The following is a 26,150-nucleotide window of genomic DNA, read 5'->3' as shown; positions in this document are numbered from 1 at the left end:
ATCAGGGGTGTCAAGCTCCAGTCCTCAAGGGCCGCTGTCCTGCAGTTTTTAGATGTGCCACAGGTACAAAACACTGGAATGAAATGGCTTAATTACCTCCTCCTTGTGTAGACCAGTTCTCCAAAGCCTTGCTAATGACCTAATTATACTATTCAGGTGTGGTGCAGCGGAGGCACATCTAAAAGTTGCAGGACAGCGGCCCTCGAGGACTGCAGTTTGACACCCCTGATCTAGATGAACAAACTAGAGTTGGATTAAACTGGATTAAACAGGGCTGGTGCGAATGTAAACATTAAGAAAACACAAACCTACAACGTGACATCTCTTAGAGGTATTTATTCCAGTTTGATGCATCCAGCAGTCACTGACTCGCATGTAAACCATCATTCCCAGTTTATGGACTCATCCCTCACATCTGTTGCTTCAACACGAACCACTACACAGTGATTTTTTGCTCTCCATGTTATAAACACTCAAGGCATACAAACTTACATTTACTATTTGTACAATTTGTCAGTAAGTCCATTCAATCTCCACTCTATTCATCCACCCCTTGTTCACATACACACAAACACTGTACAGTGTTCACAGGCTGAAATATTTTAGTCTATTAAGTCTTGGAGAAGCAGATGAGTACCCTTGTTTTAAGCAGAGGCCGTGCACTGCAAAACACAAAATCTTAAAGTGTTTTTGTCTAGATTTCAGTGCAGCATGTAAGACAAAACTAACTTACAATTAACTTTTTAACAACTTTTCAGGTAAATAATTCCTTAATTTTAAAAAAACATATTGATTCCATTGGCAGATTATTTCAGTTATAATACATTTTTCCTATGTCATAAGTGAAATATTATGCCAGTTGGTTTTTAATCAATATTCAAGGATTATTTTCTTAAAACAAGCTCCTATATCTTTGCAAAAAGTTATAAGAAGGTTAGTTTTGTCTTATTTTAAGTGTACCAAGAGATTTGCAAAAGAAAGTAGACAAAAATAGTTTAGAATTTATGTTTTTGTAGTGTGAGAGGATTTCTTCTAACAGATTTAATACAGAGAACATTCTTTCTTCTGTTTCTCAGGAGCATAAAGAGAAGCACATTCAGGAGGAAATAAAAGAGACAGAAAACATTCAAAAATAATAATAAAAAAAATCCAATAAAAACAGCCAATAAATGTTCTCCCCACTCCATCACTTTCTGGTTTATTTCTGCTTAATTTTATAAACATCTAAAGCCAAGCTGAGGTGAAACCAGCGTCTGGTTTTGATTCATGACAGGAGTGAGTATAAGTGATGAGATTTACAGCGCAGCGCGTACAGATCCCGTTCAGCATCGTACATCTCCAATACTGAAGCCTCATCTGTAATGCAGTCAACTTAAGCTGCTTCCTCCTTTTACGCTCAGCCTGTGCAGTTTGTTGCACATTAAGAAGAAATCCAGTGTCGGGACTAGGACGACGTCGCCTTCGCAGTGAAGTGGCACAAATGCAGCTGCAGGACAAAGTGAGATACTGAAAAGTGCAAAGAGTTAAGTTTATTTGGTCGTTTCTCTGGAGGAACGCGGTCAGTCTGTTGGTCGCTCTGTGATGTTTCGCAGTGAGCAACGACGCCGGGTTGGGAAGAGCTCTGCATTAGGAGAAACGATTCTGGCGTCTACCTGCCAAAAATGTTCTCATACTCCAGCAATATGAGCTCCACTATCTGGTTCTGGTAAACCATGTTGAAAGCCATGTTCAGGGTCTCCGTTTCGGGCCGCAGCAGCGTGGGACCGAAGACGATGGCCACGCTCTGAGTGGTCATGCGGTTTTCCTCACCATGATCGATCACTCTGGGAAAGAAAACGAGAAGAAACGTGGAGACAGAACTTTTATTAGTGGTTCATATAATGATAACTTCAGGGTTCTGACACATTTGGCCTCCAGAGTTTCTAAAGTTGTGTTTCAAAAAGTCTCATGATTGTTTAACAATGGAAAATAAAAATAAAAAGGTGAATCTACAAAAATGATGGAAAGAAACATTAAATGAGGAAGGACACAATAAGGGAACACGCACAAAAGGAGGAATGAAAAGTATAGGAAAGCAAAGGAATCTAGGCAGATTGGAAAAACAACAAAAGGGGGAAAAAGGATGGAAGAAAAATGACAGATTGAAGGAAAATGAGGAGAGAAGAACGCATTGAAGGAAATAAAGAAAAAAATAGAAGACAAATGGAAGGAAGGATTGAAGGATGTGAACAAGGAAAATCAAAGAATGATGCAGCATTCAGAGAAAGAAAAATACTGAATCACATTTGGAAAAACAAATATCAGAATCAAACTAATCAAAAATGTCGCCTCCTCACCACTGCAGATGTACAACTTTATCAAATAAGATCCAATTTATGAAGTCTTTCCTCATTCTTTCATCCATTTGTTGCTTTAGGGTAATAAAACAAGAATAAGCTGTAAAACGTGTGACTTGCTTACTTCCTGAGGTGTTTGAAGAGAGCCTGCATGGTGTCGTGGTTGGACCTGGGCAGCTGCCTCACCAGCTCTTTGATGGCCTGCACCCGCTGCCTGTAGTCTGAGATTTCTGCAGAAGGAAAAACAACATCAAAACCTTGATCCACCGCAGAGTTATTCTGGTTGCAGCACAAACAAAATGTTTCTGATGAGTTTCTCTCACTCCTGCAGTACAAACATGTCTAAAACATGAACATAAAATTTATTTAACAACAGAGGAATGACACATTTACAGAAGTAAGATGCAAACATGTCCAATGGAAGTTTTCACATTTTTCCAGCACCACCCTTTGGAGATAAAAACAATACAAATATATATATATTTTTTTTTTAAAAAGAAGTTCCAATTCACTATTGTATGATACAATTTATTGATATTCATATCAAAACCAGAAAATCTTACCAAGCATTTTGATCTAGTGTCAAGTGCAAATCTTACATCTTGTATTATACTTGAAATAAGGCAAAACTAACTGACCAGTAACTCTCTATCCAAATATAGGTGGTTGTTTCAAGTCGGTATGTCCTTAATATTGATATTAATAAACTAGTTAATTCACTTACAATAAGACATTTTCCCAAAGTTATAAGTTAAGTGATCTACCATTGAAACTAGCATATTTTCATCAATGTTAGGGAATTATCACCTTTAAACAAGCTTCTATTTCTTGCTGAAAAGTTGTTTGTAAGATAGTTTTGTCTGATTTGGAGTAAACAACGATATTTGAAGTAGAAACTAGTCAAAAATACTCTGTAAGATTGTGTGTTTTTGCAGTGTAGCTGTGTGATGCTTACTGATGGCGGCGACGAAGTCGTGGAACAGAGCGTAGGTGAAGAGCGGCTCGGGCAGCTCCCTGAAGAACATCTTCAGAGCTCCGGTCGTCACATGGATGTCCTCCCACTTTGAGTCCGAGAGGTTCAACTTCTCATCTGGGGAAGGAAAAAAACAAAACAAAAAAAAACAAAAAAAAAACACTTTTCAGAGCCTCCTTTGATGCTAAAACACAAAATCTTACCAAGTATGTTTGGTCTAGTTTTTAGTGCAAATATCTTGGTACATTTGAAATAAGTTAAAACATTTCAGCAATACAGTTCTGGAAAAAATGAAGAGACTTTTTAAAGTTATACATTTTTCTGATCTTACTTTTTATATATGTATGTTTGAGTAAAAGGAGCATTGTTCTTTTACTCTATGAACTACTTACAACATGTCTCTGAAATTACAAGCAAAAATTTATCAGAAAATGAGAAATGGTCAAAATAATGAAAGAAATGCAGTGCTTTCAGACCTCTAATAATGCAAAGAAAACGAGTACATATTCATTTAGAAATAGCAATACTAAAGTTTTAACTCAGGAAGAGTTAAGAAATCAATATCTGGTGGGATAACCAGGAGGATTTCAATGGGGTTCAGTGCAGTGGGCTCTTCATTTGTTCCAGAGCTGTATGTGTAAATATAAGCTTCTTTTGAGTAAATAATTTCTTAACATTGTTTTAAAAAATGACTAGTTCCAGTCATGTCTTGTTATTTCAGTTATAACAAGACATTTCTCCCATGTTGTAAGTGAAATAAACTGCCAGTGGAACTAGAACTGGGTTGCTAAGTAACGGGCTGGGCTGGGCTGGGCTGGGGTTGCTAGGTAACGACGCAGTGACTGTTGAATGTGAATTAAGTGGAACTAGAACATTTCTTAATCAATAATAAGAAAGTACTGACTTAAAACAAGGTCCTATATCTTGCTGACAAGTTACTTGTCAGTTAATTTGATCTTATTTAAAGTGAACTAAGATATTTGGATTAGAAAGTAGATCAAAAATACTTTCAGTGTTTAACAACTAACAGGACAAACAAAGTGTTTCACAGCAACTCACCATGACTGACAGCAAATCGCAGCTTCTGTATGATCGCCAGATTCCCGCTAACTCTATACAGCCCGTCTACATACAGACCTGCGCAGGAAAGAAGAACAAAAAATGGGTCAGTGACTTTTATGAAGCTCATCAGGAAACAATCTGCAGGTAAACAACAGCCAGATTCGTTCCGCCTCGACACTCACCGTTGTTCTCCACGTGATCGATGCACATCTTGACGAAGTTCGGCACCGTGGTGTTCTCCTGCTGACACAAGCTGGACAGACTGCAGCCGAAAACCTGATCTGAAGAAACAAACAACAGGAAATAGGTCCTTCTCTCCTTTTATGCAAAAACCGTCAGCCGAAAATGTTCTTTAAGCATTTGGGTTTTAAATCCACTCATCTTGGGTATGAATGTAAATCGATCTGGAGCTTTTTGTGATTTATTTAAATGGATCTTTGTCTTTGCATAATTTTACATCCTATAACTTTGCTGCAGTAGTAAGAATTAGCAAAACTGTACTTACAGATATGTTTACAGATGTATTTAAAATCATAATTAGGAGATTAGAGTCATAATTCTGAGAAAAAAAGTAATTATTTTGAGATTAAAGTCCTAATTTCAAGACAAAAGTCAGAATTTGATATTAAAATCATAATTTTTTTTTTTACTATTGTCCCTAATCCTTCTCCATAACAAAGAGTGTGTGGATGCTAAGATGCATTTATTTAAATATGATAAATATGTTTAAATTAGAAACAGTAGGAACAGTTTTGAATTAAATTATTTGCACTTTTGTCTCAACTGTGAGAAAACTGTCTTCATTTAAGCAGCTTTAGCAAACAGATCCCTTATTTTATATATTGTAGTCTTATAAAAATCTAATGTTTTGCATGTAGTTTTTAAATGGAAATGTCTGCGCAGCTAAAGAGTTTTCAGTGTTGAAAACACCAAAAAAGTCACAATTTTCCACCAAAAACATAGAAAAGTCATAAGAAAACAGAAAGCAGCATTGTCCTTAAATATTTTTTTTCACCCAAAATAGAAAGAGAGAAAAAAGTTGTATTGTTGATGTTTTGATTTTTCGTGACGAATCCCTTAATAAAGCTACGTGATGATTAAACAGGAAGTAGATTTAACATGTAATGGATAAAACAGCCCAGACAGTGAAGGACTGGAGACCTTTGATGTATCCCTTGTCCCTGACGGTCTGCATGGTGGGCCGGCGGTTCAGCAGCTTCTTCAGCTTGTGTCGGGTCTTCTTGGTGTCGGTGGCCTCAACGCTGGCCGACGGCTTCATGGCTGAGGAGGAGAAATGGGAGAAGACGCCGTTACTCACCGCTGGCCTCAGCACGTTGGTCGCCATGTCTCAATGTTTTCCTAAGACTGAAACTGATAAAGCACGTGCTCCAGATTCATAAAGGTTTTGGACTTTAGTCTGTCCTTTCTTTTCCTTTAAAGCCTATTTAGGGTCCAATAAGGTAGAGGAATCAAACGGAAATATTCGATTTTCACTTCCAGTCGCCTTCAGCTTTAACTTTTACTCTGACCTTTGTCTTTCTTGGAGAGACTTTGGGCTTTGTCCTTGTCAAGCTTCTCCGCGCCGGGCGACTCGGGCATGTCCTCCTCGATGGCCTCGTCGGACTCCCAGGCCTGAAACACGGAGGAGGAAATAAGATACGAGGGGCTGTAAAGGTTAAACTGTTTGCTCTTTGGCCTCTCTCAACAGGAAGTCAGGAAGTTTACGCTCCGGTTGTTTAAATATGTTTTTTGTTTCATTTCTACAATCATCTTTGAGGGTTTTAGTTTGTAAGACAGGGTAAAATATGATGTTTTATTTAACTAATTGCACAGAAAATCTTCTGAGTGTTTTTGGACTTGTTTCTAGTGAAAATGTTAGTACACTTGAAATATGACAAAACTAAACTACAAGTAACTTTTCAGCAGTATTTAGGAAGTATTATTTTTTTTATTTATGGGGAAAAAAACAGGCGGCTCAGCCGGTAATTTAAGTTGCAGCATTTAATGCAAATATTTATGTTTAAATATAAACTGATGGAATTTGATACAGTATGAAATAAATAAATGTTTGTTTACACCGTCTGTAAACAGAATCTCTAATCCGTTTGAACAGAAAAAATTGGTTTCTCAATTAAAAATCGCTTCTGAATTGAATTGTAACTCTAAAAATCAGAATCAAATTGTTAAGACACGATTCGAATCTTAGCACACTTGAAAGAAGACAAAACTAATTTCCAAGTAATTTTTTAGCAAGATAAAGGAGCTTGTTTTAAGTCAAAAAGTTCTCAATATGGATGAAAATATCCACTGTCGGTTAATTCACTTAAAACTAACATTTCTATAAGTGAAATAATCTGCCGTTGAGTGGAATTATAGACTTAAACAAGCTTCTTTATCATGCTGAAAAGTTACTTGTAAGTTAGTTTTATCTTATTTAAAGCGCACCAAGATATTTGACCAAAATTACTTGGTAACGTTTTATGTTTTTGCAGTGCAGAGTCTCAATTCTCTGATCTAATAAAGTTCAGTTTGCAGCAGGAACCAAATTCTTTCCATTTGTTCCTCTTATTGTCCATCTACAGTCTGAAACTCTTCCTCTTTTTGTGCACTCGTTCGGCTGCCGCCATCTTGTTTGTGGGTGAAGCAGACGGACGGTGCAGCGGCGGGGTCAAACACTCACATGTGCGCTGATGGCTTCCTGCAGAGCTTTGAGCCACTCGTTCACCACGGTGTCGTTTTCAGACCAGAGCAGCAGCTCCGTGCCCTGACGGATCTTCAGCTGCAGACAAAAAAAAGGGAAAAAGTTAGTTAATTTTATAAATCAACTTTTAAAAAAAACACTCCTAACATGAGATTATTTTCTGTAATGTTACAAAATGTCTGATTTACCTGTAAATATCTTAATGTTTGTTTTTTATCTGAACCTGTTTTAAAACTTTATTTTTTTTACAAATAATAAATACTATTGTGAAATAGTAAAAGTGTCCTGAGTCGACAGAAAAGGAGTAAAACTTTAATCTCCTAAAGGATTACATGGCTGATTAAAGTCAGTATTCTGAGGTTCGAAGGTTAAAATTCTGAAATAAAAAGTTTCAATTGTAAGGAATAAAAGTCAAAATTAGCATTAAAATAATTCTGGGAGTAAAATCAGCATTCTGAGAAAAAAAAATTAAAATCTTCAAAAAAAAAAAAAAGTTTGAATTCTGAAGTTAAAATTAGCAGATTAAAATCAGAACATAAAATCAGATTTCTGAAATTCCAGTCAAAATTGAGATGAGAGTCAGAATGTATAGATTAAAGTCAGCATTCTGAGAAAAAAGTCAAAATTATGAGAAAAATTCAAAATTCTCAAAGAAAAAGTCAGAATTCTGAAATTATAGAAAGAATTTCAGTGGCATTAAATATCTTCAGTAAAATTAATACTATAAAAGCTTGTATCCAAATGATGTGAAATATTACTGAACAGCATATTTTAATCATCATGGCTCACGGCTACTGAAGACCCAAAATGTTTTCTTAGAAAATTACAATATTAAACAAAACTTTTCTGCTTTGGTTTCATCTTTGTCTAGTAATTACAGCTGGTATGAAATCTGTTGTGTTTTTGTAAACTTTGGATTTTATTTAAATGATTTTAAAACCTGGTAAAGATCAGATCGTTCACTTTTTGACCTGATGCTGAGTTAATTTTGCATAAAAATAAAGGCAGAGTTCAGAAGTAGATGGAATAATTTTGGGTTTTCACCTCCAAAACGTGCTTCTTGCTGGACTTGTCCTTTGGGGCCCAGTCCACTGACGCTCCCTTCAGATCCACAGTGAACTCTGGTTTGGACTGACCGCCTCCAAACTGGGCAGAGAAGACATAAATATGAAGAAAATATGAATAAATGAAGATGGAGAAAATATAGATAAATGTGTAGAAAATATAAACAAACACGGGGAAAAAATATGTCAAAATATGGATAAATATGGAGAAAATACGGATAAAGATCCAAGAAAAATTGAGAACATACAAAGAAATATGGAGAAAATATAGAGTGATGTGGAAAAAATATGAAGAAAGCATAAATAAATATGGAGAAAAACTAGAGTTTGTAGCATATTCAAAGTCACTGTTCGGCTGTCAGAGTTTGATATTTATGGCTGAAAAACAATAAAATATTAATCTGAATGCAGCTGCCATGCACATAAACATCCTCCACTATAAATATGTCAATACCATCATCTATTTCAATCAGGATATTAAAATTTATGGTCATTCAAAATAGAAAGATTTATATAAAAATCTCCATGTTTCTGTGTGCAAAAACGTCTGACTTTGTCACTGAAGGATTTTCAGACGTTTTCTTTGAACTTTCGCAATTTATCATTCTGTCAAAACACATCATAACAAATGTCTTAGTTGAATCAATGAAAAATATCAACTATGATAGTTTTATACACATAAAATGAATATAGTTGCACTAAAAAGAGCAATGAGCTCAAACCTTGGTTTCACAGATATCTTTATAAGTTTATCAATTCATCAGTACAAATAAGTGTGAACTATACTGACATCTCTGATAACTGTGTAATTGTGAAGTAATTTAAGTTAAGAAAAGCTCACCCAGCTCGTTCCGCCTCCCTGTCCTTTGGCGAACAGCAGCGATGAACCTTGCAGGACTGTCCAGGAGGAAGTCCAGTTCTTTCTGCAAAACACACAAAGATTGATTCAAACGACACTAAAAAAACACCTAAAGTTAACAAATAAAGTTAAATGTATTTCTACAACTTACAAGATGGGGTTAGGCATAAAATATCAGAGCGACTTAGATCAGACGAAACCTCTAGTTTTAGATAAGTTTGAATTATCTACATTATTATTCTACATTCTTACTCTTAATACTGAGTTACAGCATGCAGAAAAACAAATAGAAAAGTAAATTTTAATATCCAACAATGTGGAAAACAGTTTTGTTTGGAGGATTTTTAAACAAAGTAAAAGAAATCATATTATTATTACATATTCTTCTTTGGTTACGTCTTATTTGTCTTACTGCTCAGAAATCTGGGGAAATGCAAGTAAAGCAAACATTAATATATTAGTTTAAAAAAAGCTATAAGGCGTATTAATAAAGTAGAATATTGTGAACAAACTAATAAACTCTTTATTCAAAGTAATACTTTAAAGTTTAAAGATATTTTATTGGAAATAATATATAAAGGACTGAATAAAAGTCTTCCTTATGTTCTTTTTTTGGTGAGCTTTAAAAAAGCCTAAAAATGTAAAATGATAAAATCTTATGCTGTTATGTAGATGTATGTATGTATTGTGAAAATATCTTGGTAGGATGTTAAGTATATAAATACAGCAGGCAAGTATAAGCTACAGCTTCAGCCAATTCCTTTATTAGTAAATTATGGGTTTATTTTTTTGTTTCCCGTGTTTAATGTTGACAATTTACCAAAATAGAGTGAGTTGATTGATAAAAAATTTAAAATCCTCATCGTCTGTCTTTACTCACCGCACTCTCCTCCCGTTCTCGGTGATCTTCGTCACGTTCAGAACGCCGCACTTTTCAGACGGCTGCAGAGGAAGAAAACAGGCAGCGGCGCAGAGTTTCAGAGAATTAAACATTTCCACATGCAGCTCTGATTGACACCCACAGCTGGATCACAGAAAAACAAAAACCTTCACAAACACAAAGCTTTCTGCAGCTCCCTCATGAAAACAAAACCCAGAAAGCACCAAGCCACCACAGCACGACTACACTCAGATTAGTCCACAAACCAATCAAAATGTTCACATGTATTTATATACATTAAATCAATATGCAAAGCTTTGGTGAAGTTTGATTCCTCTAATTTGCTACAAACACAACTTGTGTGTATTTTACAGATTTTATGACAGACCAACACAAAGCGAAAGTTAATCATAGAAAAAAATGATTAATGGATTTTTTTCTCTCCCCATTTTCAAAAATAACTACAAAACATGTGATGTGGATTTCTATTAAAACTCCCTCCAGTCAATACTTTGTAAAGAAAAAATCACTTTTCACTGCAGCTGCAACTCTGTGTTATCGTGCCTCTACCAGATTAGATTTTGGTCGCTGTTTGTAAAGTCACAGTTTGCACCAAACTAAATATTTAGTTTGCGAGGTAAATATTTTCAGTTTGAAGCTAATAAATGTGCAGTTTGAAGTTAAATATTTAACTCTAAGCTGCATTTAATTATTTAATTTGAGGCCAACATGATAAACTATTTAGATTAGAGCTAAAGGTTGAGCATCAAATTATTTAGTTTAGAGCTAAATATTTAGCTCCAATTGTATTATTTAGCTTCGTCAGTAAGGCTAGCAAGATAAATGTTTAGTTAGTAAGTTAGCATCAAACTAAATTATTTTACAGTTGGACACTTAGCGTCAAGCTACATACTTATATTAGAGACAATTTTTGGTTCAAACTAAATATCTAGTTCAGAGTTGAATATTTAGCTTCAAAGTTATTTAGTTTCCTAACTAAATATTTAGTTTGAAGTTAAATATCTAGTTATCAAGTTAGCTTCAAACTAAATATTTAGATTAGAGATAAAAATGTAGCTCCAGATTAAATATTCAGTTTGTTACAACCACAACTTGTAAGGAAAATATTTAGTTAGTTAGGTAAATATTTAGTTTTAGGCTAAATATTTATCTTTAAACTAAATATTTATTTTAACGTCTTTGTGTTGTGTTTTCACAAAAATCTTGAAGTCTGCAAACATTTCTCTTGTAATCCATTTAGGAATTGATTCAGACCAGCAATTTCAGATTTTCAATTATATTTTCAACATGCAAATTAAATTAAGCCCATCTCAACAAAATAACAATTCCTGCCCAGAATATCCAACTAAAAATTAAATTAAACCAATTTCTTTCAACAAGAATCAAACCAATTCCTACACAGGATATCCTTCCAGTTTACTTTTAAGTCTTAAACGTCCAATATTTTTATATTCCCTGAGGTTTCCTGTGTAGGAACTCTTCAAAAAGCTGCGATGCATTTCACCGCTGAAGCTGGCTGACGCGGCGCCGCGGCCCGTGAGATTAGTGGCGAGTACTAACAGAGGCGGGGGGAGACGTAGGGCTCAGATCAGGGTCAGGAGGGGAGGACTGGGGGCTCTGAGGAGCTTCCTAGTGAACAAACATGGGTAAAAAAAAAAACACACACAGAAGCAGTTTCACAAGGTTTAAAGAAAAGCAGGTTAATGGATGTGAGCTGAAGAAGATGGAGACGGCTGAAAGAAACCGATGGTAATCAGGAGTGAGATCATAAAACTGCAGAGTGTCAAGAAGCTCTGAGTAAAAAGCAGAAATGGATTATTAATAAAGCTCTTCATGCTTTTCAGAGAAACACTTTTATATTAACCCAGCAGGTAGAATCCATGTAACATTTAATCCAGATGAAGAATCATCTACAAAAACTTTGAATTAATATGAGCTGCAAAAACATTGGGATCACTAAAATACTTTTGATTTAATTTGACTTGATTTACTCTGCACTGCAAAAACAAAAAGATCTTACCAAGTGTTTTTGTCGTTTCAATTATCTTAGTTCACTTGAAATAAGAAAAAATTAACTTGCAAATAACTTTTCACCAAGATAAACGAGCTTTTTTTATGTAAATAATTCCTTTAAATTGATGAAAACTGGCAGATTATTTCACTTATAATAAGACATTTTTCCCATAAGTGAAATAATCTGCCAGTAGAACCTTATCAAGGAATTATTAACTTAAAAATGCTCCTACATCTTGCTGCAAAGTTAATTCAGGTGTACTAAAATATCCGCACCACAAAATTGACACAAATTATGGGTAAGATTTTGTGTTTTTGCAGTGTGTGTAACAGCGGAACACTACAAAAACATAAAATCTGAAGTATTTTTGGTGCAGTATATAGTGCAAATATTTTAGTGCACTTAAAATGAGATGAATCTAACTTGTAAGTAACTTTTCACTAAGATACAGGAACTTTTTACGTCACTAATTGATTTCACTTCTAACAAGAAATTTCTACCACGTAATAAGTGAAGTTATCTGACAGTGAAACTAGAATTTTTACTCTTATATGTTGCTGAAAAATTACTTGTAAGCTAGTAAGCGTTAAATAATACAAATTTAAGACATCTGGAAACCAGATAAAAATACTCTGTAGTATTTTGTGTTTTTGCAGTGAACAGATCAAATCGTCACTTTGGTTGTTCGATCATCTTCATGCAAGCTGATTGTGTTTGAACAGATGGAGGGGGAACGTTTCCTCCTCAATGGAGCCGACTACTGACTTGCTGTTTGTACGGGTGTTGGCGAACAGAACCGGAGCGGACCCGCCTGCTTTTTAACAGCTGCTGCAAAGGAATGAGTCTGCAGCTGAGATCTGGTTGTGTTGAAGCTTAATTTGTTTTGTTCTCTACGGCGTTTTCTGGGTTATATTTTAGAGGGAGAGACCTTTTCGCTCGTCTCCAGGACGTAGGCGCTGTGCCTCCATTTTGTCAAGACGATGGGCTCGACGTGGTTCCGGTCCAAACTGCGGCTCTTCGATCCGTCTCCGGCCGGCTGAGGTGGCGACAGGTTGTACTGCAGGAGAGGAGGAAAAAAGAAAAACAAAAACCAAACTGAATTTTTTTTTTTTCTGAACATGAAGAGATATGAATTAAAGAATAAAACTGAAAATGTGAAGATTTTTTCAGCAAATTGGTAAATGTTCTGTTTCCAGAGTTTCTAAAAAATGACAGAATTACCTTCAGGTATTCAAATAAAAATATGACGGACGGATGGAAGAACAGAGAGATGAGAGGATGATGGTGAAGAGAAAAATGGACAAATGGATGGATACATTGAAAAATGAAGGGATGGGAGGATGATGGATGAATAGAAAGATGCATGAAAAGATGGATGGATGGAAAAATGAAGGGAGGATGTTTGGTGAATAGGATGAACGGATGGATGAACGAAGAGAGAAGCAGAGACGACAGAAGGCATCCATCCATCCATAAAAGATGGATGGATGGATGGATGGATGGATGGATGACTGATGGAAAAATTAATGAATCGACTGATAAACAGATGAATTAACAGTTGGATGAACAGATGCACCAAAAAATGGCTAAAACACTAAAAAAATGTAATGATCATTTCCTGTTAATTAACTTTAAATCTTTTGAAAAGTAAGAAAGTACGACGATCAGTCTGTGCATCTACTGAACGAAGGCCATTAAAAGTATTTTTTTCCAACAATTTCAGTTTAGAGAAGAAAATATTTTTTTATCCTGCAAATAAAAATCTAACCAAAAAAAAAAAAAAAAAATTCCCTCTGAAACTACAAAACATGAAATTAGTCGCCACCTTTTCCTGCTTTTTTCACCACACTATTAATAAAAACCAAAACTATTAAATTACTTAATATTTAGAAAACTCATCAGCAAAGTTAAAACTTGGTGTTTCATCTGGTTTTTTTTGTTTTATTTTTATTTCCCAGCGTCTTACCTTGGGCAGCTCCCATTCTGACCTGGAGCCGTCAGCGCTGTAGTAATAAGGCCTTCCCTGGTCATCGACATGTTTTAACCACTAGCAGCGCAAAAAGTAAAGAAAAAATTAAATATATAAAGAAAATTATAATAAACAGACACGGAAGAGAAAATGATTTCCTGTTTTTTTTCTGTTTTGCAACTTTGTTGTTTTGTAATCTTGTCCCAGGAGGGTTAGGGCAAAAAAAAATAAAAATAAAAAAGAGGAAATTTACTATAATAACCACAAAAACTAGGTCAATCAGCACTTTTCAAGCACTTTCAAGGTAAGCTTTAAAATCTTTCCAGCACCACACTAGAGTTAAAATCCATACAAATTAACTAAAAAAAGAAGTTTCAATTCACTATTATACAATATCATTTAATACTGTTGTTGATCATATCTTGTAATAGTATTCTACATTCTGCAATAGATTCAAAGGAAACTAAAATATAACAACATTTTGTGGTTTGTAAATGTCTCACACACACACCCTATAAACCTGATTGGTCCAAGAACAAAACACAAATTTAACAAAAAAACAATTTCAATAACTTTGTTTAACGTATAAAATATGAGAATCAATAAACAACTGAGCCATTAGGAATAATAAATACTCATTACATTGAAGCAATCAAAACAAGTTGTGTTAAGGATAAATGACCTTCCTGCTCCAATTAAATGCACAATAATACAGAGGACGTTACAAAAAAAAACTGCAAAAATATTTTTGTTAAGTTTTCTGGTAGAAATAGAAATAATTGTTTTGATTCTAACAAAGATAAAATAAAGAAAATTTGGTCTGATTTTACTTCAGAGAGTGAGAAAACAATGAATGTTTTTATTAACTGTATAAAATTATCTGGTTTCAACTGTAAACTATGTTTTAAAAATTTTGTTTTGTTAAATCACTAGATTTATTACAAAACTATGCAGTTCAAATTTCAACCACTTTCAAAGACTTTCTGTAGAAATCGGGAACTTTAAATATTAAAAATAACATTTTCTTTTTGTAATATTCATCTGCAAACCAAAGGACTGAATTTGGTTGTCATTTTTTTCAGTGTTGTCCTAATGGAAAAGGACTAGGGCCACTAAAAAAAAAAAAAAAATAAAAACACTGACTTTAATCTCAGAATGTTGACTTTTTTCCTACAGATTTTTGACTTGGTTTCACAGAATTTCAAATTTAATCTCAGAACTTTCACTGAGATTAATTTTTGACTGAAATTTATCATTCTAATTCTATTCCCAGAATTCCAAGTTTAATTCTGAAAATTCCGACTTTATTTGCAGAATTCTGACTTCAGTGTCAAAATTTTTTTTTATTTTTTATTTTTTTGCAGAATTCCAACTAATTCTCAAAATTCTGACTCTTTTTCACAGAATTCTATTTTAATATCCAAATTAAATCCTGTTAAAAAAATTTCCAGAATTCTGACCTTTTTTTCAGGATTATTTCTCAGGATTCTGACTTTTGATCTCAGATTAAAGACAGAATTTGACGAGACAAAAAGTCAAAATTCTTTTCCAGTGGTCCTAACCCTCTCCATATGTCCCAGTACTGTTAAACCAGTGCAGAATAAAAAAAAAAGTCAGAATCCCACACTGTAAGAGGAAGTTTTTTACTCTAATTAACCAGAGGAACCAGGTCCAGCATGCAGTCCAAAACACCCAGCAGAAACAGCAGCAGCAGCAGCTCGGCGGTACCTTCTCGTTCGTATAGTCGCTGACGTACAGCGTGTGTCCGTGTTCGTCCATCTCCTCTGACCAGCCGCTCAGCGGCGAGCCGTACAGGCTGTCCGACTGGCTAGAGTAGGCGCTGAAGCAGGCGTCCTCTGAGGACAGAGGCTGCAGTCCTCCGACGGACAGCGACAGGAAGGGAAGGAAAGACGGCGAGAGCGAGAGAGGAGTAGTCTACCATCAGAGGGAAAACAGAGAGCATCTTTCACCAGAGGGACAGAGGACAGTCATGCAGTGATTTAGCAGAAACAGCCCACCACCATTAAAACAGAGGAGGAAGTGTAAACCCGAGACACTGACACTGAGTAAAGTTTATGCTTTTGGCCTGTAGGTGGCAGTGTGGTGTAGCCGTCTGATGAATCAGAAATTATCACTGCAAAAACACCAAAGTATTTTGTCTAGTTTCTAGTGCAAATATCAAAATTTTATGTGTGGGTACCAACTACTTACATTTACTGGGATACATTTACTAGAAAATGTACTTTCAGGAGGGTTTTTACTGTGCTGTAACTTTCACCTTTACTTGTTCTGGGATTTTATATTTATTTATTTACTGATTAGGTTTATTTAATAGACACACAATAACAGTCAAACTGAATAAAACAGAAGTCCCATGTCTGTATCATGGAGCTCACACAGTAAGTTAATTTACAAAATGTTTTCCTACATAGGCTTTTCTAAACAATATACAAAACTATAATAATAATAATAATAATAATAATAATAATAATAATAATAATAATAATAATAATAATAATAATAATAATAATTTTTCTGTTTTGCTATCTTACCACACATTATGACATATTGTTATTCTTAATTTTTAATTGATCTGCATTCTCTCTTTCACAAACTTCTGTTTTCCATTTCCTTAGACCTAAAAAAAGAAATTGACTGATTCTATAAGGTGTGTATTTTTAAAGGTTTGTTCAGTTTCCCCCCCCCCAAAGTGTCCTGTAGACAGATTTTATTTATCAGGCTATTTTCGTCTTATTTGAAGAGTAATAAGATATTTGCACTAGAACGTAGACCTAAAATACTTAATTTGTGTGTTTTTGCAGTGATCTTACAGTCAAGGGAAGCAAACTTATGTGATGGAACGTCACCCCAGAGTGTTTTGAGAAAAAAAGCTAAAAGTGTGGTTTGATCGTAATCACGCTCGCTGCTGATGAGCTGCAGTCAGCTCGTTAGAAGGAAAACACAGCAGTCCAATTTCAGATCAGTTTAGGAACTAATTAGTCTGCTGCAAGGGTTTAATGAGATGCTTGTCAAAAAGAGAGAGAGAAAAAAGAAACTCCTACTCTGTCAGATTATTTTCTTTTTCCTCTGACGAGCCAAATCTCCCATAACTAATAGTCAGAGCTGACAGCAACTTCATTCTGTCAGATTAATGGTACGAACAATAAAATCTTGATTTAATCCAGATTGTATTTAGGCATAATTTGGAGTAGAGGGCAGAAAGTATTTATAAGATAAGCTAGTTGTTCTCAGAAAGCAGTTATGTGACAAATACTGCACACATTTTAACCTGGCAGTCACTAGGGCTGAAAAGATTAATCAAATTAATCATGAATAATCAATTATTTGTATGAACATCAACTAATTTAGGAGGAGGACACAGGCTAAAAAAACGGCAGTTACAGAAACAACAATATTGTCAAAGCAGTAATTAATGGGAAACCGTACCATATATATATATATATATATATATATATATATATATATATATATATATATATATATATATATATATATATATATATATATATATATATATATATATATATATATATATATATATATATATATATATATATATATATATATATATATATATATATAAATAATTTACCATTTTAGATGAAAAACATTATTTGTAAGTATTTTCTACCTCCGACTCATCAAGTGTTTTAGCTTCAAATGGTTCAAATTCTGTAAAATTCTCCAATTAAGAAAATTTTGCTATCCAATTATGAATTGGATAATAAAAAAAAAAAATCTGCCCAACACTGTATGGTGTCAAGTGACGGCAAGGGCTTGTTTAAGTTTTATTTTTAATATTACATTAAATAATCGTAAGTGGTTAGTTGAAAAAAACCGAATGTCTGTTTTTATCCGATTGTCAGAATAACTCATAGAAGGATCGATAAGTGAAATAATTATGTAATAAGTCGACTGTTAACCCTTTAAACTATTCTGCACTAAATTATGCAAACTCTACAGATGGAGAAAAATTATTCTGTGCTTGTTTAGCAACACAGAACGAGAGGAAGTGATCCCTGCAATCGTTCAAATCTGCAGCAAAGAGGTAACCATGGAAACTAATCAACAAAGGATGCGAATTTGTCACTTCCTGTTTGGTTTAGGCTAGCATTGCGTTTTCACTGAGCCTCATAGCTTTACAGTACTGTGAAAAACTATTGAATCTTCTGTTATTTTATTCTCTTTTTTACTATAAGCAGCTGGTTTTTCTGGGCCCTTGTGATCAGTGGTATCCCATAGGGTTTATTTTTATGTCTTATTTGTGTTTTGAGTTCATTTTCAGATACACGTTTTAATATTTGGTAAAGCTATTTAACTGTTAGAAACATAAAAACATACCATTCCATTTTATTTATAAAGTGCATTAAAAAGACAATATGATTACCCAAAGTGCTATGCAATAGGATGAAATAAATAACATTAATAAAATAAAATATCAAGCACAGAATAAGACGTATTAAAAAGACCACAAAATTACAAAATAGAATACAACAAATGGAACTGAAAACCAGTGTATTTTTTTTAAAGAGAGATTTAAAAACAAGACCAGAAGACGCTTGTCTAAAAGTTAATGACAACTTGTTCCACTACTGAGGAGCGACAACAGAAAAGACCTGATCTCTTTAAATCAAAGTTTCTGTATGAATCGATTCTAGACAGACTTAAAGGAGAAATACTGTGTAAAATCGTCTCTTTTTAGCTCTACATTATGTTATAATGCTATTTCCACAACAAAATCCTGCTTGGAGTGTTGCTTTGATTCTCTCTAGCATTTTTGAGAAATCATCTAATCTCCATGGCAACCTTTCAGCTCTGCAAAACGCCTGGGTGGATCAAATCCCACCCAGGCGTTTCAAGGCCTTCAAGGCGCAGCTCCTCCTCAAAGCTGCAGTTTCCAAGCTACCGAGTTTCCGTCTCACACACGCGTCACTCCCACTCTGCTCCTTTAGACTAGCCAGCAGCAATTAGCAAACACCTGGTGGAACTGCGCATCAGTAGCGCTTGTTACATGAGATACTTCGCAGTGAAACGCTGGGAAATCGTTGACTAAAAACGTAAAGCATCTCTAAAGAGAACTTTAAAAGATTTTTTGGAAACTTAGTGTGAAGAAATCCAGGTAGATTTAAGCTTCTACAAAATCCAACAAGTTAACAAAAGTAAGTGATTGGAAGAGCTTAAATGCAGCATTCTGCCTTTGGTACTACTAGGTGTTACTTACTACATAATAAAATACACAGATTGTGAAGCTTTAAAAGATTGTTGTGAAACTTTTAAAATGGTTCCAAATCCATTTGGAGGGAACATTAATAGTTTTCTCAGACTTTCCCTCAACTTAAGAGTGTAATATGATTATTATTACAGGAACTGCGCTACAAAAACACAAGCACCAAGTATTCTAGTTTCTAATATGACAAAACTAACTTACAAGTAACTTTTTGTTGAGATGCAGCAGTTTATTTTAGGTCAATAATTCCTTAATATTGAAAAATTTCTAGTCATAAGTGAAATAATATGACAGATCTTTTTATCAATATTAAGGAATTATTGACTTAAAACAAGCTCCTACATTTTTCTGAGAAGTTACTTTTAGCTTATTTTTGTCTTATTTCAAGCATACAAAGTTATTTTCACAAGAAATCAGACCAAAAATACTTGAGTTTGAGAAAAAAACCTTGTGTTTTTGCAGATCCATAATCTATAAATTTCTTCACAACAACTAAAAGCCACTCAGCGGTACCTTACTATGCCGTACACTGGTTATTATTGTCCTGATGGACGTGAACGTTACCTCAGAGCTTTCCAAGGCGCCTTGTTTGTCGTCCCGGGCGTTCCCGACGCCGCCATCTTTGGTTCGCGGGGGCTTCCAGGTCCTCTCGTGGGTGGAGCGGTTGCAGTAGTAATGTCTGCCGCTGTGGTCCGTGTACGTCTCCCAGTCGCCGGAGACGTGAAGGGGCGAGCCGGACGGCGGGGGCGGCAGGCTCTTTTTGCTGATTTTCAGCTCCTGGAGGTTGGTGTAGACCGGAGATTCGGAGACGCCTTGGACCGACGTGGATCCAGTCTGAGGGAGAAAAAAAAGGAATCAAATTGGTTATGCATACGTTTCTGGAAACTGAATGAGGTTTCTGCGGTTAAACTAATTCAAAATGTGTAGAAGTGAGCCTGTGGAAACTTATCTGAAAATAAATATTTTCCCCACTTTCTACAAACTGCAATGTATTTAAATGGGATTTGATCTGAGAGAGAGTAAACATGAAGTGGAAAGAGAATGTATTTATTTATTCATTAATCAATAACAACCGGAAAAATGCAGAAGGCACCATTTTATTCCGATAACTAAAAACAAAATTCATCATCAGAAGCTCATTAATTGGTAATTAAGAGTCCAGTTGAGTGTAATTTGACCTCAGTATCAATACATCCGACCTGGGAAAGTTTTCTGAGGTAACAGCAACTGAAAAACAAAAAACAACCTAAAGAAATTCCAAAATGTGTATTTGTTATAGCAAAATCGTAGAATTTACATGTCGCTTCGGGACTGAAACAATTAATCGGATTTATGGTGATTAATCATGTTTTAATCATGACTAAAATCGAATAATGATGAATAATCATATTCAGCACGATTAATCGGTTACTGAAATAATCTTCAACTAATTTTGTAATAGAATAATCATTAAATGGAGAAGGGCCATTTATGGAAAAAAAACAACTTATTCAGAGCAGCAATTAAAACAAAACTCTACAAAGATATGTAGTATACATTTGTAACATGGTATAAAAAGGTTTAAGTGGTTAAATTGTGCCAGTTTTTAATTCAATTAATCGTCAAAATAATTGATAGTTGCAGCCCCTTTTGTGTTGTTTTAAATAAAATCCTAAAAAATATAATATAAAAATGATAAAACAAATTGTAATTATTTTTATTTATGCTGAAAAAAAATCAGAATTTCGGCCCCAACAAATAAAATTTCATCCCTCATGGAAAGAAGTTTGGGCTACTAAATCCAATAAAAAAAAAGAAAAACTAGTTTCTCCTTTATTATATTTCTACTTAAGTGGTAAAATATTAGAGAAAAATTACACTATGAGATTTTTTATGTAGGAATCAGTAATAATTTGAGCACAGAGCAGGAGAGAACAGAAGCTGCTTTTATATAACTCTGGATGCCACAGACCTAAGATAGGTTTGGAAAAGAGGAAGTAAAACTCAAGACGTGTGCAGAACATTAGGAAGACAGTTTAGACACACTGATCCCTGCAGCTAGAAACAGAACAACTTTAAATCTGTTACCGTAAAACCTGACGACGTCTTTTTGAGCCTGAGATTTAAAATTCATGTAGCTGCCATTCATTAAAAATCTGAATGTAAAGATTTATTTGATCTGCCAGCTAAGAATAGACTTTGCTAGTCTATTGTTGCTAGTTTATAAATCACTGAATGGTTTAGCACCACAACACATTAAAGATCTGCTGCTGCTGTATCAACCTTCCAGAACTCTCAGGTCTTCTGGTTCTGGTTCTGCTCTGCGTCCCCAGAACCAGAACCAAACGAGGAGAAGCGGCATTCAGCATCTATGCACCACAAATCTGGAACAAACTTCCAGAAAACTGTAAAACAGCTGAAACACTGACTTCCTTTAAATCTCAACTAAAAACCCACTTGTTTAGAGTTGTATTCGAAACGTAATCAATTGCAAATTTATTGACGGAACCTGACTTGATGTTCTGTTTTTATTGTTGATTTTAAGTTGCATTGTGTTTTTGTGTTTGATTTGATGTAAAGCACTTTGAAATGCCTTGCTGCTGAAATGTGCTATACAAATAAAATTTGATTTGATTGATTGATAAACACAATCACTTAAATATCTTAAGGCAAAAAAATAAAAAAATAAAAAATTAGAAAACTAGGAATTTAAATTGTTTGCCAGTTTATGCTAAGCTAAAATAGGTTTTTCTTTTTTTTTTTTTTTTTTTTAAATCAGGAAACTTCACTGAAAGAAACATTACTTGCTGTCCTTTCAGGATTTCAAAGATAGACATTATTTATGTTTCAGATCCTGTTTTAAATTTAGCTTGTGGCAAACAGTGTCTGCCAACCTGTGTGAGGAAACCTTTCTGGGTCAATAAAACATAATTCAGACTGTTCTTGTATTAACCGGTAATATAAATTTAATGAAAGGTGATAACTAGATTTAAACTGTAAGTTAGTAAAAATTAAAAGGTTGGACAGCTGGTGAGTGAAGGTCACTATTCAGATAAGATTCTGCAAGGTTTTAGTTTAATTTAGGTTAAGCAGTTCAGTTTCTCCACAGTTGTCATTAATAAATGCTTTGGGGTAACAAAGGCAGTTATTATTAATCAGTTAAATGAACTTCTTGCCTCATAAATGAATGACACAAACAAGGACTATCTGTGGTCGAAGAGCAGCCACAACCCTCAAAAACAACAGATTTTTGTTGTTTCATTACATCTTTTGGAGAAAAATAAATAGATTTAAAAAAAATACAATGAATAAATAAAGAAAAGAAAATAAAGAAAAAATTTAAGATTTATTCCTTTTTTGACAAAAATAAAATTTTAAAAATTGTTTTTTTTAAAAACAGATTTTTTTGTGATTAAAAATTAATGCTACAAAACAAAAATAAAATCTAAAATATTATATTCATACTATTAACTGGATTAAAAAATAACTAATGGATTTCAAATAAAATATCATAAAAAAACTAAACAACAGACTCATTCTTCTGTTGATTAAAAAAAACTAAATCTAAAAAATAATGTAGAAAAAAACAAAATCTGATGAATTCGATGAGAGACGTCTCATAATTATTTAAAGTCGCCTGGCCACAGTGACAAGGAGCCATAAATAATACCGGAGCTCCAAGGCGCCAACACTGGGTCCTGTGATGATTTTTATTGCATGGAGATCAATAGAAATGAAATATGCAGGAGCCGAACAAACAGCCTGGAGGAACACATGAGAATGAGACGCCTGGTGGTCCCAACCACGGCTTAATGAGGCACACGTTGCATGTACAGTACATCAGAGGATTTACAGCCGCTCCTGCTGGAGAAATCAAACAAAACGAAAGGTTACCTCTGGCTCTGCTGGAGATAAACTAGCAAACGCCTCATCGTCCTCTCTGTGTATCGAGATGGCTCGCAACAGACTTCTCCTGAAACGCGTCGCTGCCATTTGCTCCTGCTTTTTGTTTTGACTTCATGTCAGGAAGTCGCTCTGCGGAGCTCCATGGTGAAACCGTGATGACACCGTACTGACTCTGTCTTCCTTTGGCATGTGACTTAGAGTGGATATGTCAAAGGGGAAGTCATGGTGGTCAGAGGGGCGGTGACCCACAGAACCACATTATGTCTCAAGATGTGGAAAACACACTTTGGACACGTGTTCAACTTCTGTCTCAATAAATCTGTGCTGTGTTTACAGTTCCACCTTAAACTATTCAACCCTGAAGCTGCAAATTTCTACCAACTAGAAGCAAATAATTTCTGCAAATAAACATAAAATACCAGTTTAAAAGAAAATTACTCAACTCCTGCATACGAGTCATGTTTGATACTTGCTTCTCACAAAGCATTTTGCTGTTAGATCTCTGCAGCTAACACGTATTTTAGTAATCAGTTATTTCATTGAATATTCTGACCAGGTCCAATGAAAAAAATTATACATTCTGCAGATTAGTTCTAAATCCATCCATTCATCCATCAATCCGTCCAATCATAAATCCATCCATTCTTCCAATCTTCCATCATTCCATCAAAAATATATAAATTCTAACACTATCTCCTTTCTTTTGCTCTACAGAAGAAATTAAATTAATCCAGAATCTGACTTTAGAGAAAAAAAAAAACTTAATCAGTCTCAGAATAAAAACCTGATCAATGCATCTCCAGCACAAACTACAAAATATTTAACTGAACAAAACTAAACAAAGTATTATTAAACCAAACTTTTTCTTCCTAAACCAATACGCACAAGCGCCTCTCTTGTGTCTTCTTTGTTTAATCTTTGAACAAATAAAACTGAGGACAGAAAAGGAAACCAAGGTAACCAAACACAACTGAAAGAACCACAGGAACCACAACTGAAAACACCAGGATGACTGCATTTTGTGCTGCAGTAAAAACTGAAACATGGGCACAGATTTAAACAATTAGGCTCAACATTTACTGTAAAAATTACAGACTTGATGAAATAATAAATCTGTACTCTCAGTCTAATAATAGCACCATTTAAAAAAATAAATAAATAAAAAAAAACATCCAATTTGTCAGTTTTTTGTTCTGAACCACTTGATTGTTATGCAGCGCTGCAGGCTGTACTGAGAAGACAATTGCTCCTCATTCAGAAAAGTCAGCAGTTTCATCTCTGCTGGTATTTTTTTGCTCTGCTCATTAAATGTGGCTCTGAAGTGAGACAGTGAATTCAGATGCAGCTTCGCTTCAGTCAGAGCTGCTAAATGGCTGCTGCTGTAAAAAGGCTGCAGAGGACTTAACTGGGTACTGGATCAAACTGGGAACAACACTGGATGGATGGATGGATGGATGGATGGATAGATGGATGGATGGATGGAGGGATGGATGGATGGATGGAGGGATGGATGGAGGGATGGATGGATAGAGTCCTATTTAAAACTGGACCTAAAATCAGTGCATCTCTAAATACAAGATGACAGAAAATCACAAGAAAAGGTTTAAAAAAAGTCCAGAGTAATGACTGAAACTCCCATTTGTTTCATCTGTAACATGAATCCTCCATCACTGATTCACTTGAGAGGAAATGCCGTGTTTGTCCTGTAGGGGGCAGACTGACAACAAAATCAGGCTCCAGCAGGACATGCAGGTGACCGAAGAGGAAGAGGAAGAGGCGGCGTTTGTCATGGTCCCTCCTGTTTTCTGTTTGACCCAGATAAACCTGCTCTGCTGCATACCGCCGGGACAAAAAGGACACAAGCAAACAAACACAGCAATCCTGCAGCTCCGCTGAGCGACACATGAACCGTTTCTGCAAGCCACAACAAGTCAGAGAAAACATTTCCTCTGACAAACGCTGAGCTGCTGATCCCACCAGGAGCAGAGTACAACTTACATCTACTAACTTTTTCTGAACAAAATTATTTTTACTAGGGCTGCACAGTGGCACAGTTGGTAGAGCTGTTGCCTTGCAGCAAGAAGGTCCTGGGTTCGATTCCCGGCCGGGGATCTTTCTGCATGGAGTTTGCATGTTCTCCCTGTGCATGGTGGGTTCTCTCCGGGTTCTCCGGCTTCCTCCCACAGTCCAAAAACATGACTGTCAGGTTAATTGGTCTCTCTAAATTCTCCCTAGGTGTGAGTGTGTGTGTGAATGGTTGTTTGTCTTGTATGTCTTTGTGTTGCCCTGCGACAGACTGGCGACCTGTCCAGGGTGAAACCCGCCTCTCGGCCGGGACGCAGCTGGAGATTGGCACCAGCAACCCTCCTGACCCCACTAAGGGACGAAGGGTGCATAGAAAATGGATGGATGGATGGATGGATGAATTACTTTTACTACTCTGTACATTTTTACTTTTACCTGTGTAAATTTATTAGAAAGTATTTGTACTTGAGTAAAATTTCTGGATTCTCACTGAATGAAAAACAAAAATCACACTGTAGTTTTTGTTTAAGTTTCATTAGTTTTTTTTCCTGAAGGAAACTAATTTGGAAAAAATTTTATTTTGCCTGATTTTATTATTACTTTGTATTATTGTAATCATGTCCTTAAAGTACCAAAATTTCTACTTAACTTTATATTTTAATCGTATCTTATGTAATTTTTAAATATTAAATGATTGACAATTTGATCAGTTACTCAGAACTAGAGGAAACGTTTTTACTCTTACTTGAGTAATTTCTTTGATGGCTATGTTTTATTTTTACTTAGGTAAAATATAAACAATGCATTTTAAATGTAAAAATGTATTGAAATAAATTACCCAAAGTATGGAGAAACTACAAACTAATAAAAAATTAACAATATTTAACTAATAAAAACTATGAAAAACTCTACAAAGTAATCAAAATGAACTAAATTTCGACAAAAATGAAATAAAACTACAATGAAAACGCTAAACTTTTATAACTCTGGTTGGATTTCTTCTTTTTAGCTTTCCTCTTGTTGGAAAAGACATCACACCAGAAACAAAAATAAATTTTTTAAACAAAATGCATGAAATGAAATCATCTCTAGAAATGAGTTTTTCCAGATTTC

General features: G+C 34.9%; 1 protein-coding gene across 6 annotated transcripts in view; it reads right to left on the bottom strand.

Annotated features, from left to right (window-relative positions):
• Positions 1-321: 321 nt before the first annotated feature.
• The window catches only part of LOC122841286 (rho GTPase-activating protein 12-like), a 61,271-nt gene continuing 35,442 nt past the window's right edge, over positions 322-26,150 (bottom strand). Inside the window, exons 3-18 of one of the 6 annotated variants that reach the window (XM_044134466.1) lie at positions 19,692-19,961; positions 15,608-15,814; positions 13,877-13,957; positions 12,839-12,967; positions 11,457-11,525; positions 9,876-9,937; positions 8,978-9,059; positions 8,117-8,218; positions 7,052-7,150; positions 5,901-6,003; positions 5,533-5,652; positions 4,554-4,652; positions 4,369-4,446; positions 3,292-3,426; positions 2,461-2,566; positions 322-1,823 (exon numbers count right to left, since the gene is read on the bottom strand). In XM_044134466.1, coding sequence (XP_043990401.1) covers positions 1,649-1,823; positions 2,461-2,566; positions 3,292-3,426; positions 4,369-4,446; positions 4,554-4,652; positions 5,533-5,652; positions 5,901-6,003; positions 7,052-7,150; positions 8,117-8,218; positions 8,978-9,059; positions 9,876-9,937; positions 11,457-11,525; positions 12,839-12,967; positions 13,877-13,957; positions 15,608-15,814; positions 19,692-19,961 — 1,917 coding nt within the window. In that variant the 3' untranslated portion in view covers positions 322-1,648. The remainder of the gene's footprint in view (positions 1,824-2,460; positions 2,567-3,291; positions 3,427-4,368; positions 4,447-4,553; positions 4,653-5,532; positions 5,653-5,900; positions 6,004-7,051; positions 7,151-8,116; positions 8,219-8,977; positions 9,060-9,875; positions 9,938-11,456; positions 11,526-12,838; positions 12,968-13,876; positions 13,958-15,607; positions 15,815-19,691; positions 19,962-26,150) is intronic. The other 5 variants (XM_044134468.1, XM_044134467.1, XM_044134470.1 and 2 more) reach the window with 5 other exon arrangements.

The sequence above is a fragment of the Gambusia affinis genome, linkage group LG12 (genome assembly GCF_019740435.1).
Source record: "Gambusia affinis linkage group LG12, SWU_Gaff_1.0, whole genome shotgun sequence".
Classification (NCBI taxonomy): Eukaryota; Metazoa; Chordata; class Actinopteri; order Cyprinodontiformes; family Poeciliidae; genus Gambusia; species Gambusia affinis.
This window is presented reverse-complemented; position numbering and strand designations above follow the sequence as displayed.